At 37.5% G+C, this 21,632-nt stretch overlaps 1 protein-coding gene across 1 annotated transcript in view; it reads right to left on the bottom strand.

The window, feature by feature from the left end:
* The window catches only part of LOC124594983 (esterase FE4-like), a 178,440-nt gene that overhangs the window by 21,456 nt on the left and 135,352 nt on the right, over window positions 1-21,632 (bottom strand). Inside the window, exons 7-8 of the mRNA XM_047133513.1 lie at window positions 8,179-8,348; window positions 6,165-6,315 (exon numbers count right to left, since the gene is read on the bottom strand). Of these exons, the coding sequence (XP_046989469.1) occupies window positions 6,165-6,315; window positions 8,179-8,348 (321 nt within the window). The remainder of the gene's footprint in view (window positions 1-6,164; window positions 6,316-8,178; window positions 8,349-21,632) is intronic.

Below are 21,632 nucleotides of genomic sequence, written 5' to 3'. Positions count from 1 at the left end.
AATATCAGTTAACAGATGAGTTCCAGCAAATTGAGACTCAGAGTTTATGAAGTGTAAAGTTAGCACCAAAAACAAAATGTACATTTTTTTTTTAAAACAATAGAATTAAAATAAAATGAACATTAGAAATTATTTATACTGATATGAATTGGTTTCTCTCAAGTCATGATTTGCGTGGGGAAAGATACTTTTTCACTTTTATTGATGATTATAGTGAAGCAGCTACAATGTACATTATTAAATCTAAAAGTCAAGTTTATGATTTATTTGTAGAGTATATTAATGAAGTTGAAAACCTGACTGCTAAACCTTCTGAGAAATTATGACATGACACTGGGAAGAAATATTTAAATTCAGATATTTGTCAGTTTATAAGAAAGAGAGGAATCATTTTAAATGTGTACCTGCCCCACATACATGAATTAAAGGCTGGAACAGGTCAAATACGGAGATGTCAAGATGCTTATTAGCTGAAACAGGAGCATATACGAGATTCTGGGCCGAAGTAGTTTGTGCAACTGAATACAGTACCTCAAAAAGAGAACTTTAGCTAATACTACTGAAAGAAAAACTTCTTATTATAGACCATTTGGAAGGAAAACTATGTTAAACATTTAGAGCTGTATGGAAGTAGAATTTTTTTATGAGTACCAGAATAATTTAGAAAGCCAAAGTAGTGTCATAAAGCAGACTCGAGAATTTTAGTGGGCTGCAGTGAAGCTGGATACAGAGTATTGATTAACAAGAAAGTTATCATGATGAGACATGTTGATACTGTGGAAGATGTCAGATGTATTGATCTAAAGGACTGGAGCAAATGGGAGAAAAGGTTACCAAAAGGGGTCCAAACAACCAGAGACATGAACAAGAATGTGAGTTGGGAAGGTCATTTAGAGAACATAGAATGCCTGATAGATTTAATGATTGAGTCATAAGTAACATTATTTATGTAAACATTTATAGTGCTAATAGTCCAGAAAATTTTGAGGAGGCAATGAATAGTAATGAGTTAAAAGTTTGGAAGCAAACAATGTGTAAGGAAACTGAATGCTTAAATATAAATAAAACTTGGGAACTAGTAATGAAACCAGGGTAAGTAAAATTTCTCGATTTAAAATGGGTTTTTACAACAAAATCAAGTAACTCTTGTAAAGCAAGATTAGTTGTAAGAAGCTTCTAACAAAAATAAATTACAGATGATATGTTTTCAGCAGTTGCTATGATACTGGCACTGAAATTTTGTTGTCATACTCTTGTCAAAAGGGTTTAATTGTACAACAAATTAATGTAAGACTAGATTTTGCCATGGAAAAGTTTTCTCAGAGATTAATGTAAAGCAACCCCCAAGGTATGAGTTGAAACAAGCAAAGTTATTTAAGGCATTATACTGTTTGTGAGAAAGTTCTAGAGCATGGTATGACCGTTTGGATGAATTTTAAAAAATTCTGTGTTTTCAAAGAAGTAAATACGATTATTGACTTAATGTACTGAAGATTGCGAATGATGTGATCAATATAATTACATCATTAGTGGTAAAAGTAAAGGAAAAATGCAATAAATCAAGAATATGGTATCCAAGCAATTTCAAAAGAAAGTGAAGAATTATCTTGGAATAATTATGACTAAAATTATATGAAAGATTCAATGACTCTTAGTCAGGAAAGCTATACTGAATCTCTAGCTAAGAACTATTAGAATGAACATCAAAGTTGTACAGTACATCAATGGAAGGTAATCTGAAATTAGAACCAGCACAAGATGCAAGTCATAATATTGAATACAGGAACCTGATGAGTGCTCTAGCTCAGGAACATGGTGAGACATAAGTTACAGTGTAACCTATTTGAGTATATTTCACAATTATTACAATGATATTTATTTGCCTTATGCTTTGGGGACTAAAATATTTGTTTCAAACAAAAGATTTGATGTTAACATATGGAAGGACTGGAAATATTGATTCTTAGATTGTTTTGTAGGTGCAGACTGAGAAGGTGATTGTGTAGATTGTAAGTCTACAACAAGCTATGTAATTAGATTATTTGAAGAAACAAGGAACTGTTATGAAATTTTCTACTTTTTCTGTGTAGCATTGTCAGAAGCTTTCTCCAATATTGAGTTCATTATGGATATTTTGAATATTTTTGAGGAAGTCTGTTATAGTATACAAAGACAATTCAGGGGCAGTCAGTGTTGAAAATTTCAAGAAATTTTGAATTTAATTCAACTGCAATATAAATGTAAGGACATGTGTTGGAATGTGGTACATTTATATCAATAGTATCAACAGTTTGAGAGGGCTTTCAACAGTCAGTGTTTAAGTCTGTACAATAGTCAGTCAGTTCCAATCTGTCAATTTGCTCACAGTGTAAAGAGCAGTGTGAACCAAATTTAACTTGTTATTAATGAACATTCTTAACAATCTCGCATTCTGAATTCTCACCCATTCCTCCTGCAATTGTAAACACAAGTGCAATAATTGCAAAGTACACACACAGTGCTAAACTTTGTTCATTCAGACCACCTCCCCTCAAATATGTGAATAGCACAATTCAGACAAAGGCAGTCTTCCAAAATTTGGAAGTGACAGTCATATTCAGAGAACTAATTGTAAACTGTCCATATTACTATGGATTTGCAATAAAGCTGCACCATCTGAGTTAGATACTGGTGCTTCAGTCACATTAATTAATCAGAATACCTACAAACAATTGGGACACCATATGCTACAGAAAACACATATACACTTCATGACCTACAATGGGAGAAATATCACTGTTCTTAGAATGTGCATGTTCAGGCAAAATATAAAAGTACAGCTACATTAATGACATTCATGGTAGTGCAGTCATGTTTGAATCCCAATATTTTTGGCATGGATACATTTGATTTGCATATTCAAGATAATGTGCTTGCTACCACTAAACAAGTTTCCCAGGCCAGTATTCAACAGCTGTGTGCAAAACATGGACATTTGTTTGATGGCACACTGGAACATGCAAAGAATTTTCAAGCACACACTACAAACAAGGAAAATGCTCAACCAAAGTTCTACCATGCAGTCCAGAACCTCACACTGTTTGTGATGAAGTCACTTTTGAATTCAAATGACTGGATCATATTGCTCCCCTGAAACCCATTTCTGCAAGCCAATGGCCACCTCCTCCAGTTATGACTACAAAATTGAACATGAGGATCTGACTTTGTACAGATCTTAAAGTAACAATTAATGCTGAGGCATTTATTGAGTCTTTCCTGCTATCACACCACTGAGGAGCTTGTGGATCACCTAACAAAAGGATGATTCTTTTCCAGAATTGATTTAGCAGATGCTTACCTTCAACTTCTGATGGTCAACAAGCACATTGGCTTGTGTCAGTACCAGTACCTTCCCTTCAGAAGTGCATCTGCTCCTGCATTGTTTCAGTGGTTTCTTGAACAAGTGACACTGAAAGTTCCATCCTACACACATTATTTTGATGACATTATAGCATCCAGACAAACACTTGAACACCATCTCAAAAGTTCTGTATGCTTTTTATTTCTTTTGGTAAAGCATTGAACATTATTTTGTGTAGATATATCACACTATTTTGGTACAGGGATTTTGAATGTATGTTTCTATGGAAATCATGCCTGTTTCTGGTTTGATAGTTGTGCGCTTCACTGTTTAGAGAAGAGAATTCTATATTTGACTTCAGGAAACATACTGATTCATAGATGAATACACTAGGGAGGGTCTAAATTTTCAACTCCTTAAAAATTCCTCTACATGGATCTCTGTAGGCAACACCCTTCAGAATATGAACAGCTCTCTTTTGGAGCTTAAACAACTTTTTGTGAAACCTTTATTCCCCCAAAATATAATACCATATCTTAGATTACTATGTATGTAAGAGTAGTAGGAACATAGTATTGTTTCAAAATTGAAGTTTTCTTTAAGTTTTCTTAATATATAACAGTATTTACTAAGTCTTTTTTCAATAGTTCAACATGTTTTTCCCATATTGAGCTATTGTCCAGCCATACACCTAAAAATTTTGTAAATGAAGTTTGTTATATTAGACTTTTCCCAATCTCTACTTTATGTTATTTTTTACTTTGTTCCTTATATGCCTAGAATTCATCCAAATGATTTTTTGTCATTTATAATTAAGAATTGTCCTTGAACTATTTAGCTGCTTCATTAGCTGTTGAAGTTATTATTTCTTGTAGATCAGCTTCACTAATCCCTTGATAAAAAGGCTTGTATCATTCGCAAAAAGTACTGATTCTGCTCTTGTTAGATGTTTAGGAAAATCATTATTAAAAGCTAAGAAGAGCAGAGGGCTTAGAACAGAACCCTAGGGTACACCAGAGTTGACTTTCTGATATGCTGAGTAATATTTTGTGCTATTATGTATTATTTCAACACTTTGATATCCGTTGCACACATATGATTGAAACCAGCTGTATGTTTTTCCACAGACTCCATAGCAATACAATTTCTGTAGCAAACTATCATGAATGATGAGGTCAAATGCCTTGGATAGATCTAAAAATATTCCACAGTTTAAGTCCTCATTATCTATTGCAGTTAAAACCTGTTCCAAGAAGTGGTGTACAGCTGTTTCTGTAGACCTGTTTTTCCTGAACCCATTCTGTGCATTGGTTAGAATTTTGCATTTGTTTAAGAAACTCAACAGTCTCTCATACATAATCCTCTCAATTACTTTAGCAGAGAAATAAGTAATGTGATGAGACTTATTGAGGGAGATGAAAACCTGATTCTTATGAGGGACTAGAACGTAAGTGTGGGTGAAGAACCAGACATTGGGATTGTGGGTAACTACAGACTTATAAGAAGAGTTAAAAAGGAACCCAACTAATTGAATTCTGCTCCTGGCACCAATTAGTTGTTGCAAATACTTTTATACAATATCATAAGTAAAGAAGATACACCTCAAAGGCCCCAGTAGACTTAAGAGGGCAATAGGTTGATTACATTTTAGTGAAATCACATTTTCAAACCAAGTAAGAGGCTACAGAAGCTATCCACCTGTAGACACAGACAGTGACTGCAACCTGTTCCTAATGAAAAGTTAATTTGGATTTAAATATCTGAACAAAAAGATAGTAAAACAGAAATGGGAAATAGAAAAACTGAAAACTGCAGGACTGGCAAGGCATTATACACAAGAATCATACAACCTAGCTAAAAATTTTCAACATGGTGGAGTAAAAGAACTCTGAGAACAAATTAAACCTGGTATATATAAAGAAGCAGAAAAGATAGTTGAGAAAACCAAACCTAAAAACAAGAGGAAATGGATTATAGCAAATGTTATCCAGTTTCCCACAAACAGAAGACTAAGTTTCCCAAAAACAGAAGACTGTGCAAAAATGCAACTGATGAACAAGGAAAAGCTGAATACAAAAGACTAAGGATTTTAGTCAATAGAGAGTCCAAAAGAACAGATATCATCTTCATATAGTTAAGGCTAACCGGCCACTGACCTTCTTCTGTGCAGATGTACATGCATTGCCTGAACTCTTACGGGACTCGGTAAGATTGTCTGCTGTAAGTAATGAGTGTAAAGGTCAGGGGCACTACGAATGTAGTGTGTGGACATTGAGTTGGGAATGTGGGTCTCATGGGGAGCGTGCAAGGGATAAATCCCTGCAGTCACACTATCCTCAGTGCCCTCGGTGGCTCAGATCAGTAGAGCATTTGCCATGTAAGCAGGGCAGCCCAGGTTCGAGTCCCGGTCAGGGCACACATTTTCAACTGTCCCCGTTGAAGTATATCAATGCCTGTCGGCAGCTGAGGGTCTTGATTTAATTATCATTTCACCACTGAATGAGATGCGTGCACCCTTGGCATAGCTTTAGTCAATCTTCAGGTGTTGTGGATTGGAGTCAGGTGGTCATCGATCAGTGTCAGTTACCAACACTCTGTCTCTTGTCAAGTTCATGACATGATGTGTGACTGGCACCAACAGAGCCACAGAGGGAAAGTGGGTGTCTCTAATTCTGTTATTCATGAGAGTGTCTGTACAGAAAAAAGTCTGCCTTTAGTTACTTATGATAAATTAACAATGTAATTGAATCTCCATCTCATGCAATACAAAAATGAAATACCACAGTTTAAAAGGCAAGTAATGAGTCCTCCTTTAGGTACTTACCTGGCATGTGTGAAGCACCTGAAAACACTTTTCCCATATTAATACCACCACTATATGAAAATATGTAACGATATGTTGGTAACGATGAATTCACTGCGTTGAATAGCGCAGCTTTATGTACACCTAAACCAAAGTATGCATCTGTTTGGAACTGAAAGAGATCAGAAAGAGACTGAAGTAATATGAACAGTCAATATATTTCACTGATTATGAACAAGAAACATTGTATCACTGATTTAGTGTCCAATGATATTTAAGCTAATGGTTAATTCATAACATGTACTTTAATAACATTGTGATATGAATAGAATAATTATATTAATACGTGCATTTTGTATTTGAGTTCATTTCCCTTTAGTTCACTTTCTACAACAGCATGTCAGCTTGTGGCAGAGAGGAGATTGGCATAAATATGTAATTAAGTGGTTGGTAGCAAAAACCTCACTAAAAAAAAGGGTTATAGGTGCCACCATGTAGTGTCCAACATTATATACATGATTACACAACCTCAATTCATACTGAATAAACCTCTAAAAAGATGGTAATTTGGCAAAAACCCCACAAGTCTGGTCTGTTCCAGCAAGAACACCACTAATCAGTGGTGATTCGGGCAGCTTCCGTGAGGACACTCTGCTCAACTCCCAATAAACCACTGACATGCTACATTTTCTTTACAACTATCCTTGTTCTTCTAGGTTATACTCCTGTTCTCTATGTTTTTATGTTAATGTGGACACAAATGGTGCAGAATGGTTGTGAAAGAGACTAAAAAAGATGCATAAGGAGAATAATATTTGTGATGCCAAAGTGTGTGCTGAAGAGCACATTAATCACTTGCTTACTTGACTGGAGAGGACTGCAGGTTCATAGTATTATATATTTACTGTATTGTCATTAGTCACTGGTATTCCATGCATTATCATACAACCATTTTTAAAAATATAAAACAAGTATATTTGATACAGCTCAGACATCAGTTTTACCTCTATTTGTCTTCGTATTTCTTTTAAATTTAAGAGAACAAATGCCATAAAATGTTCATTATTTATTTATAGTATAAAGGTAATTTTGCAAAACAAAATGTGCATTTGATGTTTAAAAGCTTCCTATTTTTCTTTATTTGACAACCGTATTGGTTTTATTTCACAGTTAACCAGGACAATAACCAAAAAATCAGTATTGCATTGTTAAAACCAGTATGAATGGCCACCTTAATTACCATCATTATTATGGTTACTATGTATTATTTCTTTTCTTGTCATACATCTATCATACTTAAGAAAAATACAGTCCATAATCAGTTATCTTTAAAAGATAATCAATTTCTTTCTGTCAGTTTTTCGCTAGCTATTTGAGACTGTGCTGTTTCGAGAATGTGGGGGAAGAAGCCCAATGCAAAACCATTGAAGAAATTAATAAAATATGACAAAAATTCCCAAGAAAGTTGTCTCAGTGGTTTAACAGGCATGCATGGTGTCCCAAACTTATGACCACAGATGGATGATGAAGACAATATGAAAACGTGGGTTGCAACATTCACCTTCAAAAGTGCAGGTAACAGCAGAAGATATTCTTGTTTGCAAAAACTTCTCATCCTGTCTGGTAAGTCTCCCCTGACCTGGGGTTCTGGGTGACATTTCCAAACTGTATCCCTTTTGCTAAACCTCTCCAGTCCTTTTCCTTCACCCCTCTTCCTTCCCCTTCAACCCTTCTGCCAGAAGATGTAGCCACTGGCTCCAAAAGCTTGTAAATTTGTGTGTGTGTTCTTCTGCCACCACTTGGTAAGTAGATTTTTTTATCTATCCATTTACATTACATTATCAATAACTGAATATGAAATAACTGAATATTTTTGTTGCTATATAAGAACATTTAAGTAATACATAATCTGCATATTGATGTAAAATCTCTCTCTCTCTCTCTCTCTCTCTCTCTCTCTCTCTGCCTCTCCTCCTCTCTCTCTGTCTCTCTCTAATCCTTATATACTATATAAGTGTATTTAAGTAATACATACATCTGCATATTGGTCTAACATTTCTTCTGAAATAGGTTTGTCACTGAAATAGAATTTTTTTATTTGATCTTTCAATGAATCATGGCTCACATGATTTATAGAGAAATTCCTCATGATTTCCACAGTTGCTTCAAAATGTTTTGTGAGGATTGAAGTATCCTGAATTGCTTCTGTAACATACATGGAAAACTGAAGAATTACTTGTAGTTCACACACACACACACACACACACACACACACACACACACACACACACACACACACACCTGTACACTAAATACAACAATCAAAAAAAGTTTGGCATCACCCCGGTTCCCAGAACTCCTGAAGACAGACATTGACTGTGGACATTGTATCACAGACACAGTCCCTTTGACTGTTCAGAGATGTCACTAAATCCACCCAAAGATGTAAGCAACCATGCACGAGCAGTGAATATTAGACAGAGGGGGTCCAACAGCCAATCACTTCCAGTCATTCCACCAGAAAGTAGATACATGGCTTGTGATGTCTATAGTTCAACCATGCCTAGATGTTCAGTACCACAGTTGGAACATGTCGGCATTATTACTTTGTGCCAGGAAGGGCTCTCAACAAGGGAAGTGTCCAGGCATCTCGGAGGTAACCAAAGTGATGTCGTTCCGACTTGGAGGGGATACAGCGAGACAGCAACTGTCCATGACATGCCTCACTCAGGCTGCCCAAGTGCTACTACTGCAATGGATGACCACTACCTACAGATTATGGCTCAGAGGAGCCCTGACAGCAATGCCACCATGTTGAATAATGCTTTTTGTGCAGCCACAGGACATCGTGTTATGATCAAACTGTGTGCAATAGGCTGCATGATGCACAACTTCATCCCAATGTCCATTGTGAGGTCCATCTTTGCAACCACAACACCATTCAGCACAGTACAGATGGGCCCATCAACATGCAAAATGGACCGCTCAGGATTGGCATCACTTTCTCTTCATCGATGAGTGTCGAATAAGCCTTCAACCAGACAATCATCGGAGACGTGTTTGGAGGCAACCTGGTCAGACTGAACACCTTAGACACACAGTCCAGCAAGTGCATCAAGGTGGAGGTTCCCTGCTGTTTTGAGGTGACATTATGTGAGGCTGATGTATGCCACCAGTGGTCATGGAAGGCATCGTAACAGCTGTACGATACGTGAATGCCATCCTCCGACTGATGGTGCAGCCATATCGACAGAATATTGGCGAGACATTCATCTTCATGGATGGCAATTTGCGCCCCCATCATGCACATCTTGTGAAAGACTTCCTTCAGGATAACAACATCACTTGACTAGAGTGGCCAGCATGGTCTCCAGACACGAACCCTATGGAACATGCCTGGGATAGATTGAAAAGTGCTGTTTATGGATGACATGACCCACCAACCACTCTGAGGAATCTATGCCAAATCACCACTGGAGATTGGGAAAATCTGGACCTGTGGACGAACTTGTGGATAGTATGCCACAATGATTACAGGCATGCATCAATGCAGGAGGATGCGCTACTGGGTATTAGAGGTACTGGTGTGTACAGCAAGCTGGACCACCACTTCTGAAGGTCTTGCTGTATGGTGGTACAATATGCAATATGTGGTTTTAATGAGCAATATGAAGGGTTGAAATGATGTTTATGTTGATCTCTATTCCATTTTTCTGTACACGTTCCAGAACTCTCAAAACTGAGGTGATGCAAACCTTTTTTGATGTTTGTATATTTCCACTTGTCTATATAATCAGTATTTACAGCATAGTATATCTTCAACACATGGTCTCATTATAATATAATAATCTTAAAGTACATAAAAGAGTGAAATGTGAATTAACCATACCATGTAAACAGAATAAGTTATCTCTTCAAAATACAAAACTGTCTTTGGGTTTTCTAATGTTCAATATGATAATGTATTTGCAGCTAAAAAATGAATGAAAAGGACTAATGAAGAATATCATACAATACAATGCAACAGAAGGACATGAGCCAAAACATGTGTAGGCCTCTTTCAAAAAAACAAAAATCAAGACATCAGTTCATGTAACATAAAAAAGGACCTACATGCAAACAACATAAGTAACTCTAAAATGGAATGCCCCATTCCATGCAGGAAGAAAGTATATAATAAATCACCTGATCATATAAAGACAATAAAACAGGTTGCAAAATTTGAAGCATTTGTGCCCCAACCCCCTTAGTAAATGTTTTTACAGTATACATGAACGCTTATCAACACAAAAATGGAATATCACACAACAAATTTTCATCATCACGTCACATAAATTGCAAACAACTTTTAATTTTCAAATTTATACCATTTATACAAAAGCTAAAGTTGTAAACTATGATCATAAAGATGCTGCAAAAATTGTAAACATCCTTTTGCTTTTGTTAACTAGATTAATTGTAAGGAGAGAGAGAGAGAGAGAGAGAGAGAGAGAGAGAGAGAGAGAGAGAGAGAGAGAGAGAAGAAGAAGAAGAAGAAGAAGAAAACAAGATGTAAGCTATGGTCAATGTAATGCAGTAAGGATAGGAAACACCCTTTTATTTTTCTGACTATAGTAATTTTTATAGATTCTATTATAAGTATAGTTAACCTAGCACATACATTTTTGTGAGATCTAGTCACAATTTGAACTGAAAAAAACTAAATATCATTGTATGTCTGACTTTGCATACAGTTTTTATTTATGTAAATTTATGTATATTTGCAGCAGTTTACAGTTTATAATTATCACATTAATTCATGTTGTCACATCTTGGCATATTGTAACAACTGACATGCCGAATATCACTTTGTGCCTATGAAGAAAAATGATAAGGAGGATCGATAAAATGATACAATACAATACAATACACACACACACACACACACACGCACACACACACACACACACACACACACATACACGCATGCATGCATAGACATAGTTGTGACTGTGCCAGACTTTACACAAGTAAACTGCATGCTGAATGTTATGACTTCATATAAACTGCAATCAAAGCCAGTAAGATATGATGTATATAAACCAGTAAATAGCAAGCTGATTGTTATGACTTCAAACTTCAGTTCAAAGCCACTTAGACATGATGAAGCATTAGTCCACTGAACAGTATGTGTTTGATGTAGATTATTTATTTAACAGAAATGAAACAGTTTCTGGGACACAGCATACATTTAGGTGTAGGTGTGGCAAGACGTCAACATGTAGACTCATTTTCTCTTGGGAAAGTCATTTCAGGTCAACTGCTTGAGCCTAGCCAAAGAGGACTGCTTGAGCCTGGTGAAATAGGACTCTTGGCCATACACAATCATGGCAATTTGTTGCACCCTGCCCTCTAAACCACTTAACTTTAATCCCATTAAAAGGTCTGGGACTATTTGAAACAGTGGGTGAAACTTAGCAATTAAAGTCTCTCCATTTTGGTAGCTTTATAGGATCTAATCATCAATAAGTGTTTTCAGCTGGAAATGGTATGCCTGACCAAATTTGTAGACCCTCTTTCTTCACAAACCGAGGGCAGTAATAAGGCTAAAGGTGTTGTTCCATGGTTTTATCATGATGTGTCTTGAGAGTAACTAATTTCTAATCAAGTGTGTTTATGAACAAAATTTTCAAACTACTGGAATGGGTATTATCAGATGGGATCAGACCTAGAGTGCCCCTGCAGTATTTGGAGTCCTCTCCATGTAAGACATGACTGTACTGATTGTACAAAGTCATAAACACACTGTTGAGATAGTAACAGATGTTTCATCCTATACAAAGGTATAACAAAGACATTCAGGGAACTTAAAAGACAATCTTGAGGAAGGCAAGATTGTTCTCATGAAACCGTCTTCGATAAATTTAAAGAACTAAAACTTGAGGAAGTCTGTGCTAGAGATCATCTGTCTATATCATATTATCTCACAAAATAATAAAGCAGGGGGTGCTGAGATATATGGGCAAACTATCTTCTGTTGTTTCACACACAAAGGGAATAGCTCAGGAATAACTAATAATAATACAAAGTACCTTCCTCACATGTGTAGTGGCTTGCAGAATATATGCAGGTAGATGTAGAAGCACTTGTGGTCTAGGGCTAGCGTCTTTGATTAGTAATGAAAATGTCTTCAGTCCTGTGCTCAAAACCTGCCATGGCTTAAATTTTGATTAATAATCAGAACTGGTGATGAAGACTGTGAGCATAAAAAGTCACCCTCATTCTGCCTATGGCCTTGTCAGAGATGGCAGAGGAGTGGACAGAGATTCAGGGCACGCTCTTGTCCTTGGGGTGGCAAACTGTCCCTACAGGCAGACGTATCAGTGATAATCAATTGCATGAGGATGCAGAAGGAAACAGAAACCACTAAAAAAAACACAACATTTATCCACAGGACATGTAGCTTGTAACTGAAAAAAGTGTCATGATGATCTCTCCATTGGCAAAAGATTCCAGAATAGTCCCCCATTCAGATTTCCAGAAGGGGGCTGCCAAAGAGAAGGTGACCATGAGAAAAAGATTGAATAAGCAACAAAAGGATTGTAGAAGTCTGGGCACGGAATGTCAGAAGCTTGAACATGTTAGGGAAACTACAAAATCTTAAAAGGGAAAAGCAAAGGCTCAATCTAGATATAGTAAGGGTCAATGAAGTGATATGGAAAGAAGACAAGGATTTCTGTTCAGATGAGTATAGGGTAATATCAACAGCAACAGAAAATGGTATAACAGGAGTAGGATTCATTATGAATAGGAACGTAGGGCAGAGAGTGAATTACTGTGAATAGTTCAATGCTAGGGTTTTCTTATCAGAATCGACAGCAAAACAACACTGACAATGATAGTTCAGGTATATATGCTGATTTCGCAAGCTGAAGATGAGGAGATAGAAAAAGTATATGAGGATACTGAAAGGGTAATACAGTAAGTAAAAAGAGATGAAAATATAATTGTCATGGGGGACTGGAATGCGGTCGTAGGGAAAGGAATAGAAGAAAATGTTACAGGAGAATATAGGCTTGCTACTAGGAATTAGAGAGGAGAAAGACTAATTGAGTTCTGTAATAAATTTCAGTTAGTAATAGCAAATTATCTGTTCTAGAATCACAAGAGGAGGAGGTATACTTGGAATAGGCCAAGTGATATGGGAAGACTTCAGGTATATCACATCATGGTTAGACAGAGATTCTGAAACCAGATACTGGATTGTAAGGCACACCCAGGAGCAGATATAGATACAGATCACAATAAAGTAGTGATGAAGAGCAGGCTGAAGTTTAAGACATTAATCAGGAAGAATCAATATGCAAAGAAATGGGATACAGAAGTACTAAGGAATGACAAGATATGCTTGAGGATCTCTAAGGCTATAGATACAGCAATAAGGAATAGCTCAGTAGGCAGTACATTTGAAGACAAATGGACATCTCTAAAAAGGGCCATCACAGAAGTTGGAAAGAAAAATACAGGTACAAAGAAGGTAACTGCAAAGAAACCATGGTTTACGAAGAAAAAGAAGGAAGTGCAAAAATGTTCAGAGAAAGTCAGGATTACAGAAATACAAGTTACTGAGGAATGAAATAAATAGGAAGTGCAGGGAAGCTAATATGAAATGGCTGCATGAAAAATGTGAAGAAATCAAAAAAAGAAATTATTTTCAGAAGGATTGACTCAGCATGTAGGAAAGTGAAAATAACCTTCAGTGAAATTAAAAGCAAGGGTGGTAACATTAAGAGTGCAAAGGGAATGCCACCACTGAATGCAGAGGAAAGAGCAGGCAGATGGTAAAAGTTCATTGAAGGTCTGTATGAGGGGGAAGATTTGTCTGACGTGATAGAAGAAAAAACAGCAGTTGATTTAGAAGAGATAGGGAGTCTAGTATTAGAATCAGAACTTAAGAGAGCATTGGAAGACTTAAGATCAAATAAGACAGAAGGGATAGACAACATTCCATCAGAATTTCTAAAATCACTGCAGGAAGTGGCAACAAAATGACTATTCATGTGGTGTGCAGAATGTATGAGTCTGGCAACATACCTTCTGACTTTCGGAAAAATATCATCCACATAATTCTGAAGACTGCAAGGCCAACAAGTGAGAGAATTATCACACAGTCAGCTTAACAGCTCATACATCCAAGTTTCTGACAAGAATAATATACAGAAGGATGGAAAAGAAAATTGAGGATATTTTAAATGATAGTCAGTTTGGCTTTAGGAAAGGTAAAGGCACCAGAGAGGCAATTCTGATGTTGTGGTTGATAATGGAAGCAAGACTAAAGAAAAATCAAGACATGTTCCTAGGATTTGTCAACCTGGAAAAATCATTTAACAGTGTAAAATAGTGTAAGATGTCTAAAATTCTGAGAAAAATAGGGGTAGGCTATAGGGAGAGAATGGTAATATACAATATGTACAAGAGCCAAAAGGGAATAAGAAGAGTGGATGACCGAGAACAAAGTGCTAGGATTACAGAGGGTGTAAGACGAGGATGTAGTCTGTTCAGTCTGTACATTGAGGAAGCAATGATGGAAATAAAAGAAAGTTTCAGTAGTGGAATAAAAATTCAAGACGAATGTTTACCAATGATACAATTCGCTGATGACATTGCTATCCTGAGTGAAAGTGAAGAAGAATTACATGATCTGCTGAATGGAATGAACAGTCTGAGTACAGAATATGGATTGAGAGTAAACTGAAGGAAGACGAAAGTAATGAGAAGTATCAGAAATGAGAACAGCAAGAAGCTTAACATCAGTGTCGATGTTCACAAAGTAGATAGAGTTAAGGAATTCTGCTACGTAGGTAGCAAAATAACCAATAATGGACAGAGCAAGGAGGACCTAGTAGATAGTGTCGGAAGTTCCATGCGGCTTTTCACGGATGATGCTGCAGTATACAGAGAAGTTGCAGCATTAGAAAATTGTAGCGAAATGCAGGAAGATCTGCAGCGGATAGGCACTTGGTGCAGGGAGTGGCAACTGACCCTTAACATAGACAAATTTAATGTATTGCGAATACATAGAAAGAAGGATCCTTTATTGTATGATTATATGATAGCGGAACAAACACTGGTAGCAGTTACTTCTGTAAAATATCTGGGAGTATGCGTGCGGAACGATTTGAAGTGGAATGATCATATAAAATTAATTGTTGGTAAGGCGGGTACCAGGTTGAGATTCATTGGGAGAGTGCTTAGAAAATGTAGTCCATCAACAAAGGAGGTGGCTTACAAAACACTCGTTCGACCTATACTTGAGTATTGCTCATCAGTGTGGGATCCGTACCAGATCGGTCTGACGGAGGAGATAGAGAAGATCCAAAGAAGAGCGGCGCGTTTCATCACAGGGTTATTTGGTAACCGTGATAGCGTTACGGAGATGTTTAATAAACTCAAGTGGCAGACTCTGCAAGAAAGGCGCTCTGCATCGCGCTGTAGCTTGCTCACCAGGTTTCGAGAGGGTGCGTTTCTGGATGAGGTATCGAATATATTGCTTCCCCCTACTTATACCTCCCGAGGAGATCACGAATGTAAAATTAGAGACATTCGAGCGTGCACGGAGGCTTTCAGACAGTCGTTCTTCCCGCGAACCATACGTGACTGGAACAGGAAAGGGAGGTAATGACAGTGGCACGTAAAGTGCCCTCCGCCACACACCGTTGGGTGGCTTGTGGAGTATAAATGTAGATGTAGATGTAGATGCAGACTAGAACAGGCAAGAAGGGCATTCCTGGCCAGGGGAAGTCTACTAGCATCAAACATAGGCATATAGTAACTATTCTCAAAAGAACAGATACCATTGATGACTGTGCACCTTCTCTAGAATAAATGATAATTAATTGAAACCCTCAGCTGCTGACAGGTGTTGTTGACATACCTCGATGGGGACAGCTGAAATGTGTGCCCTGACCGGAACTTGAACCTGGGATATCCTGCTTACATGGCAGATGCTCTATCCATCTGAGCCACCAAGGACACAGATGAATAGTGCAACTGCAGGGCCTTATCCCTTCCACACTCCCCGTGAGACCCACATTCCAAGCTGTCCACAATCTACATATGAAATGTTCCTACAATATTTGCCCATCCACTCATTACTCACACCCACTAAAGTGATGATTCCCATAAGAGTTAGGGTAACCTGTGTGCATTCGCACAGATGGAGGTCAATGGCTGGGTAGCCTTTAACTACATATGAAGATAGTAACTGTTCTCGAAAGAACAGATACCATTGATGACCATGCAGCTTCTCTAAAATAAATGATAATTAATTGAAACTCTCAGCTGCTGACAGGTGTTGTTGACATGGGCAAATATGTATAGAAACATTACGTATGTAGATTGTGGACAGCTGGGAATGTGGGTCTCGCGGGGAGCGTGCAAGGGGTACGTCCCTGAAGTTGCGCTATTCGTCTGTGTCCTCAGTGGCTCAGATGGCTAGAGCATCTGCCACGTAAGCAGTAGATCCCAGGATCGAGTCTTGGTTGAGGCACACATTTTCAACTGTCCCCATCGAGGTATGCCAACAACACCTGTCGGCAACTGAAGGTTTCAGTTAATTATCATTCAAACATAGGCCTTAATTTGAGGAAGAAATTTCTGAGAATGTACATTTGGAGCACAGCATTGTATGGCAGTGAAACAAGGACTGTGGGAAAACTGGAACAGAAGAGCATCAAAGCATTTAAGACGTAGTGTTACAGATGAATATTGAAAACTAGGTGGACTGATAAGATAATGAATGATAAGGTCCTGAGCAAAATCAGGGAAGAACAGAAAATGTGGAAAACAGTGAGAAGAAGAAGAGACAGGCTGATAGGACATCTGTTAAGACATCAAGGAATGACTTCCATGATGCTAGAGGGAGCTGTAGATGGCAGAAACTGTAGAGGAGGACAAAGACTAGAATATATCCAGCAAATAATTGAGGACTTAGTTTGCAAGTGCTACTCTGAGATGAAGAGGTTGGCACAGGAGAGAAATTCATGATGGACCACATCAAATAAAAAAAATTAAAAAAATGTAGGTGTTTCTACTTTTAGATCCTACTAGTGTCAGTGTGGAACATCTTAAATCTAATGTCAAATGGGGTCGCCAGTAACATCAGTACAGGATTACACTTTTCTGTAGCAAAACAAAGTGTATACATCTTCTGGCACAGAACTCTAGTAAAAGCAGAATTTGTTATTTAAAAAATGAAGAAATTAAATTTCTGGAAATCAAGACTAGTGTAAGGCATTCTTGGAAGCTTGACATTCAAGATCTGATGCAGCAATTGGGTGCTGCTGATGTCATTGCCTTCAGAATACTCTCTGCTCTCAGAGGCAAGAAGACATAGATACTTGCTTTTTTTATATATATATATATATATATATATATATATATATATATATGCTGTCATATTGAGGGGTAATTCCATATTTAAAAGTCTTCTAATATTCCTACCTGAAATGATGACAGAATTTCATACATAGTTCCTAAGTTGTAGACACTGTTAAAAGCTAAAAGTAACATCTGATGACCAGAAAGGAAGATGGTAGGAGTGTAATTGTTCTCTATATACAGAGTACTCCACCTAACTCAGACATCTGCAAGAACTATGTTAATTTTGATGTGACAAGAAAATTGTTTAGACAAAGGTTGCTTGTTTTTGGAAGCCCTATCTGCTTATGCTACTAAAAATCAATTACAATATGTTTAAAAAGCCTCTCACTATTATTTTTAATGTACCTATTGTACCTTCTTTTTGTGAAGTCCAGGACTAGACTAGGATGTAAATAAACTAATGTCCAAAAAAGAACCAATGGAGAAAACAATGTCTTACCAAGGAATTCTGAATCAGTCTGAATGTTTGCTAATAATTAAGATGATAAAGACAGTAAGCTACAAGAATAATGCAAGGGTGAAGTGGATGTAATGGTCTAACAGTGGTGAACTGTCTGATGGGAATTGTTGAGTGAAAAGTCTAGTAATGACAACATTACTGTGAGGCAGTTTAGTGGTGAGTGGTAACGCAACCACAAGAATCAAATAAATGTAGTCTTTTGTGATAAGGCAATGAACTTTTAAGGTGGAGAAGTATGGCTTCATCAATAACTGTTTCATTAGCATAAAAGCAGAAACAGAAGTGGTTTCCCTGTTATGTACAAGTTTGGAGAAATATCATACTGACAGATTGCAGCTCTCATCATTTATCATACTACCAAGGAAAGTAACAAATGCAAAAAACAAAATATATAAACTTTATATTTCTGCCAGTATTTTTTAGAAGAAGTTCAATATTCCAATATAATTTGAACAAATTGTGGTTTTGTTTTCTGATATGCACAGTTAATTCTGTCCAGTGGAGCAAATTTATATTATAATTCAATGTTCCCTGAAGCCTGTCTGTTGACATTAATTACCAAGCATGGTAACCACACAAAACCATACAAATTTTCACTTTGAGTATCTGTTTGGTTACAAACATCATGGACCCATAAGATGCTGTAGGTACTGACAAAGCTGTCACTCTTCCAAAACTGTCATTTGCTTTTCCCTATGAATGCTGTTGATCTTTCCTTTGAAAGAACTTCAGTTATCCATAGGAAAGATATCAAGGCCTCAAGCAATATACACAATGTCACAAAAACAAAGCAAACTATAAAAATATAGATTAGTCATGAAGAATATTCGTTACTATAGCATGAGTGAGTAAGGTGAAGATTGGCTAACATCATATGTTAACAGATGAAACCACCATCTTCCATTCCTGTACATGTACAGTCTTCAGCACACTTAGGATTTTGCAGCTCTATACTTGGCGCAATCAATTGATCATTGAAGACATTGATGCACCCACAACAAGGTTGGCACATGCTGGCACACAATGTGTACCCATCATGAGTAATCAATTTAGACAATAAATTCATTCATGTAAACAGATTTTGGTCAAGAGTTTGTGATTAGATCTTACTAATATTAATTATGTGCCCAGTGTCAAAGACAAAATGTAATCTATGAGAGCAGAAGTACCAGAATTTGATATAAATGATGCCTAATAAAATAAAACCAGCTAGATTATATAAGATAGAAACCAGCTGTGAAGACTTTTTTTTTTAAAAAAAAAAAAAAAAAAAAAAAAAAACAACAGAAAGTTGTGGAACAGGAGACTGCCATTGTGTACAAGATTTAAAGAAGTCCAAGCTTACATCAAGCATCAGACTCATCTAGGTAGTGGAACATATTTTTGATTGCAGTAACTCATGGGTTTCAATTAAAGCTAGGAATTAAAAGAACAGTTAAACAGGCAAAAGGAAAAGTTGCTTCACAAATCAAATAAATCCATCAAGAGATGAAGAGTCTGATAGTGAATGAGCTTTTGAAATCACAGTCAAAACATGAATAGTAGCACTCACAAAAGACCAAAGACCAAAACTATCTCAAACTTTGTACAACTAGGTTTGAAAAAGGTCAATGAAAACAATAAAGCTGCCGTTTCCAGTATCAGTGAAGTACAATGGAGAAGCAGTCATATTAATTTCACCAACTGGTGTAAAAATATTACAGTGTTATGTAAAAAATTTGATACTCAAGAGGACATCATTTAGCAGTGTTTATTGATGACTGTAAGCAGTGGCTTCCAGAAAATTGCTTAGAATCATAAAATATCCTATTAGTTAAACAGCATTTTGTAGTAGATGCTCAAGGAGCAAGTTAGAACATTGGAAGGATTTAATATGTTTGATGTGTACACAAAAAACTTATGAACAAGTACTGGCCCAAAAACTAACAAAGTAAGTGAAGAATGGAATTTACAGATACCTCCAAATACAAGAGGAACTCTAGGAATTTCATGAGCCCATGTTCCAAAAAATTATGTTGAACAGAGGAGTTTCTTGGACAGCAAATAGGGTGGAAAGATATGGGGTGTAATTCAAACAGAAAGTGCATCAGAAGATGTCATCAGTGGATCCAATTCAGACCAAGTCCTGAGTATTATCAATGAAGTAGACATTTAATATAGAAAAGAGGATGCCGTGCAGTTTTCAAAATCAATAGAATTATAGTGTGGAAGCAACAAACATCAATCATTGTCATTGAGTCAGGGGTGAAGAATAAGCACAGGTGGATAGCATCAGAATATAGGAATTCTGACCATTTCCAGAATGAGATTTTCACTCTGCAGCAGAGTGTGCGCCGATATGAAACTTCCTGGCAGATTAAAACTGTGTGCCCGACCGAGACTCAAACTCAGGACCTTTGCCTTTCGCGGGCAAGTGCTCTACCACCTGAGCTACCGAAGCAGGACTCACGCCCGGTCCTCACAGCTTTACTTCTGCCAGTATCTCGTCTCCTACCTTCCAAACTTTACAGAAGCTCTTCTGCAAACCTTGCAGAACTAGCACTCCTGAAAGAAAGGATACTGCAGAGACATGGCTTAGCCACAGCCTGGGGGATGTTTCCAGAATGAGATTTTCACTCTGCAGCGGAGTGTGTGCTGATATGAAACTTCCTGGCAGATTAAAACCGTGTGCTCGACCGAGACTCGAACTCGGGACCTTTGCCTTTCGCGGGCAAGTCCTCTACCACCTTTCTTTCAGGAATGCTAGTTCTGCAAGGTTCGCAGAAGAGCTTCTGTAAAGTTTGGAAGGTAGGAGACGAGATACTGGCAGAAGTAAAGCTGTGAGGACTGGGCGTGAGTCGTGCTTCGGTAGCTCAGGTGGTAGAGCACTTGCCCGCGAAAGGCAAAGGTCTCAAGTTTGAGTCTCGGTCGGGCACACAGTTTTAATCTGCCAGGAAGTTTCATATCAGCGCACACTCCACTGCGGAGTGAAAATCTCATTCTGGAAACATCCCCCAGGCTGTGGCTAAGCCATGTCTCTGCAGTGTCCTTTCTTTCAGGAGTGCTAGTTCTGCAAGGTTCGCAGAAGAGCTTCTGTAAAGTTTGGAAGGTAGGAGACGAGATACTGGCAGAAGTAAAGCTGTGAGGACTGGGCATGAGTCGTGCTTCAGTAGCTCAGGTGGTAGAGCACTTGCCCGTGAAAGGCAAAGGTCCCGAGTTTAAGTCTCGGTCGGGCACACAGTTTTAATCTGCCAGGAAGTTTTATTCTGACCATTGTTTTGATATCAAACATAGTACTGTGGTTTGGATTTTGCATAGCTGTTGACTGATGTTTTTGGAATCTCTTCTGTTTGGAATGAAGGAGGTCAGCCTGTTTGAGGTACCTCATTATACTTGAGCTTGGAATATGTTCTAAGATTCTATAGCAGATGGATGTCAGTGAAACTGAACTGTAGTTTTGTGGATCATATTGACTACTCATCTTACATATGGGAGTGAACTATGCTTTCTTCCAAGCACTGGGCTCAGTTTTATTGTTCAAGGGAGCTACATTACATTATGATTAAAACAGAAGCTAAGTCAGCTGTAAAGTCAGAATCTGAGAAGGACTCCTTCAGCCTTGGAGCTTT

This window comes from Schistocerca americana, chromosome 2 (genome assembly GCF_021461395.2).
Source record: "Schistocerca americana isolate TAMUIC-IGC-003095 chromosome 2, iqSchAmer2.1, whole genome shotgun sequence".
Classification (NCBI taxonomy): domain Eukaryota; kingdom Metazoa; phylum Arthropoda; class Insecta; order Orthoptera; family Acrididae; genus Schistocerca; species Schistocerca americana.
The sequence above is the reverse complement of the archived record's forward strand: the minus strand, read 5'-3'. Positions and strand labels throughout refer to the sequence as shown.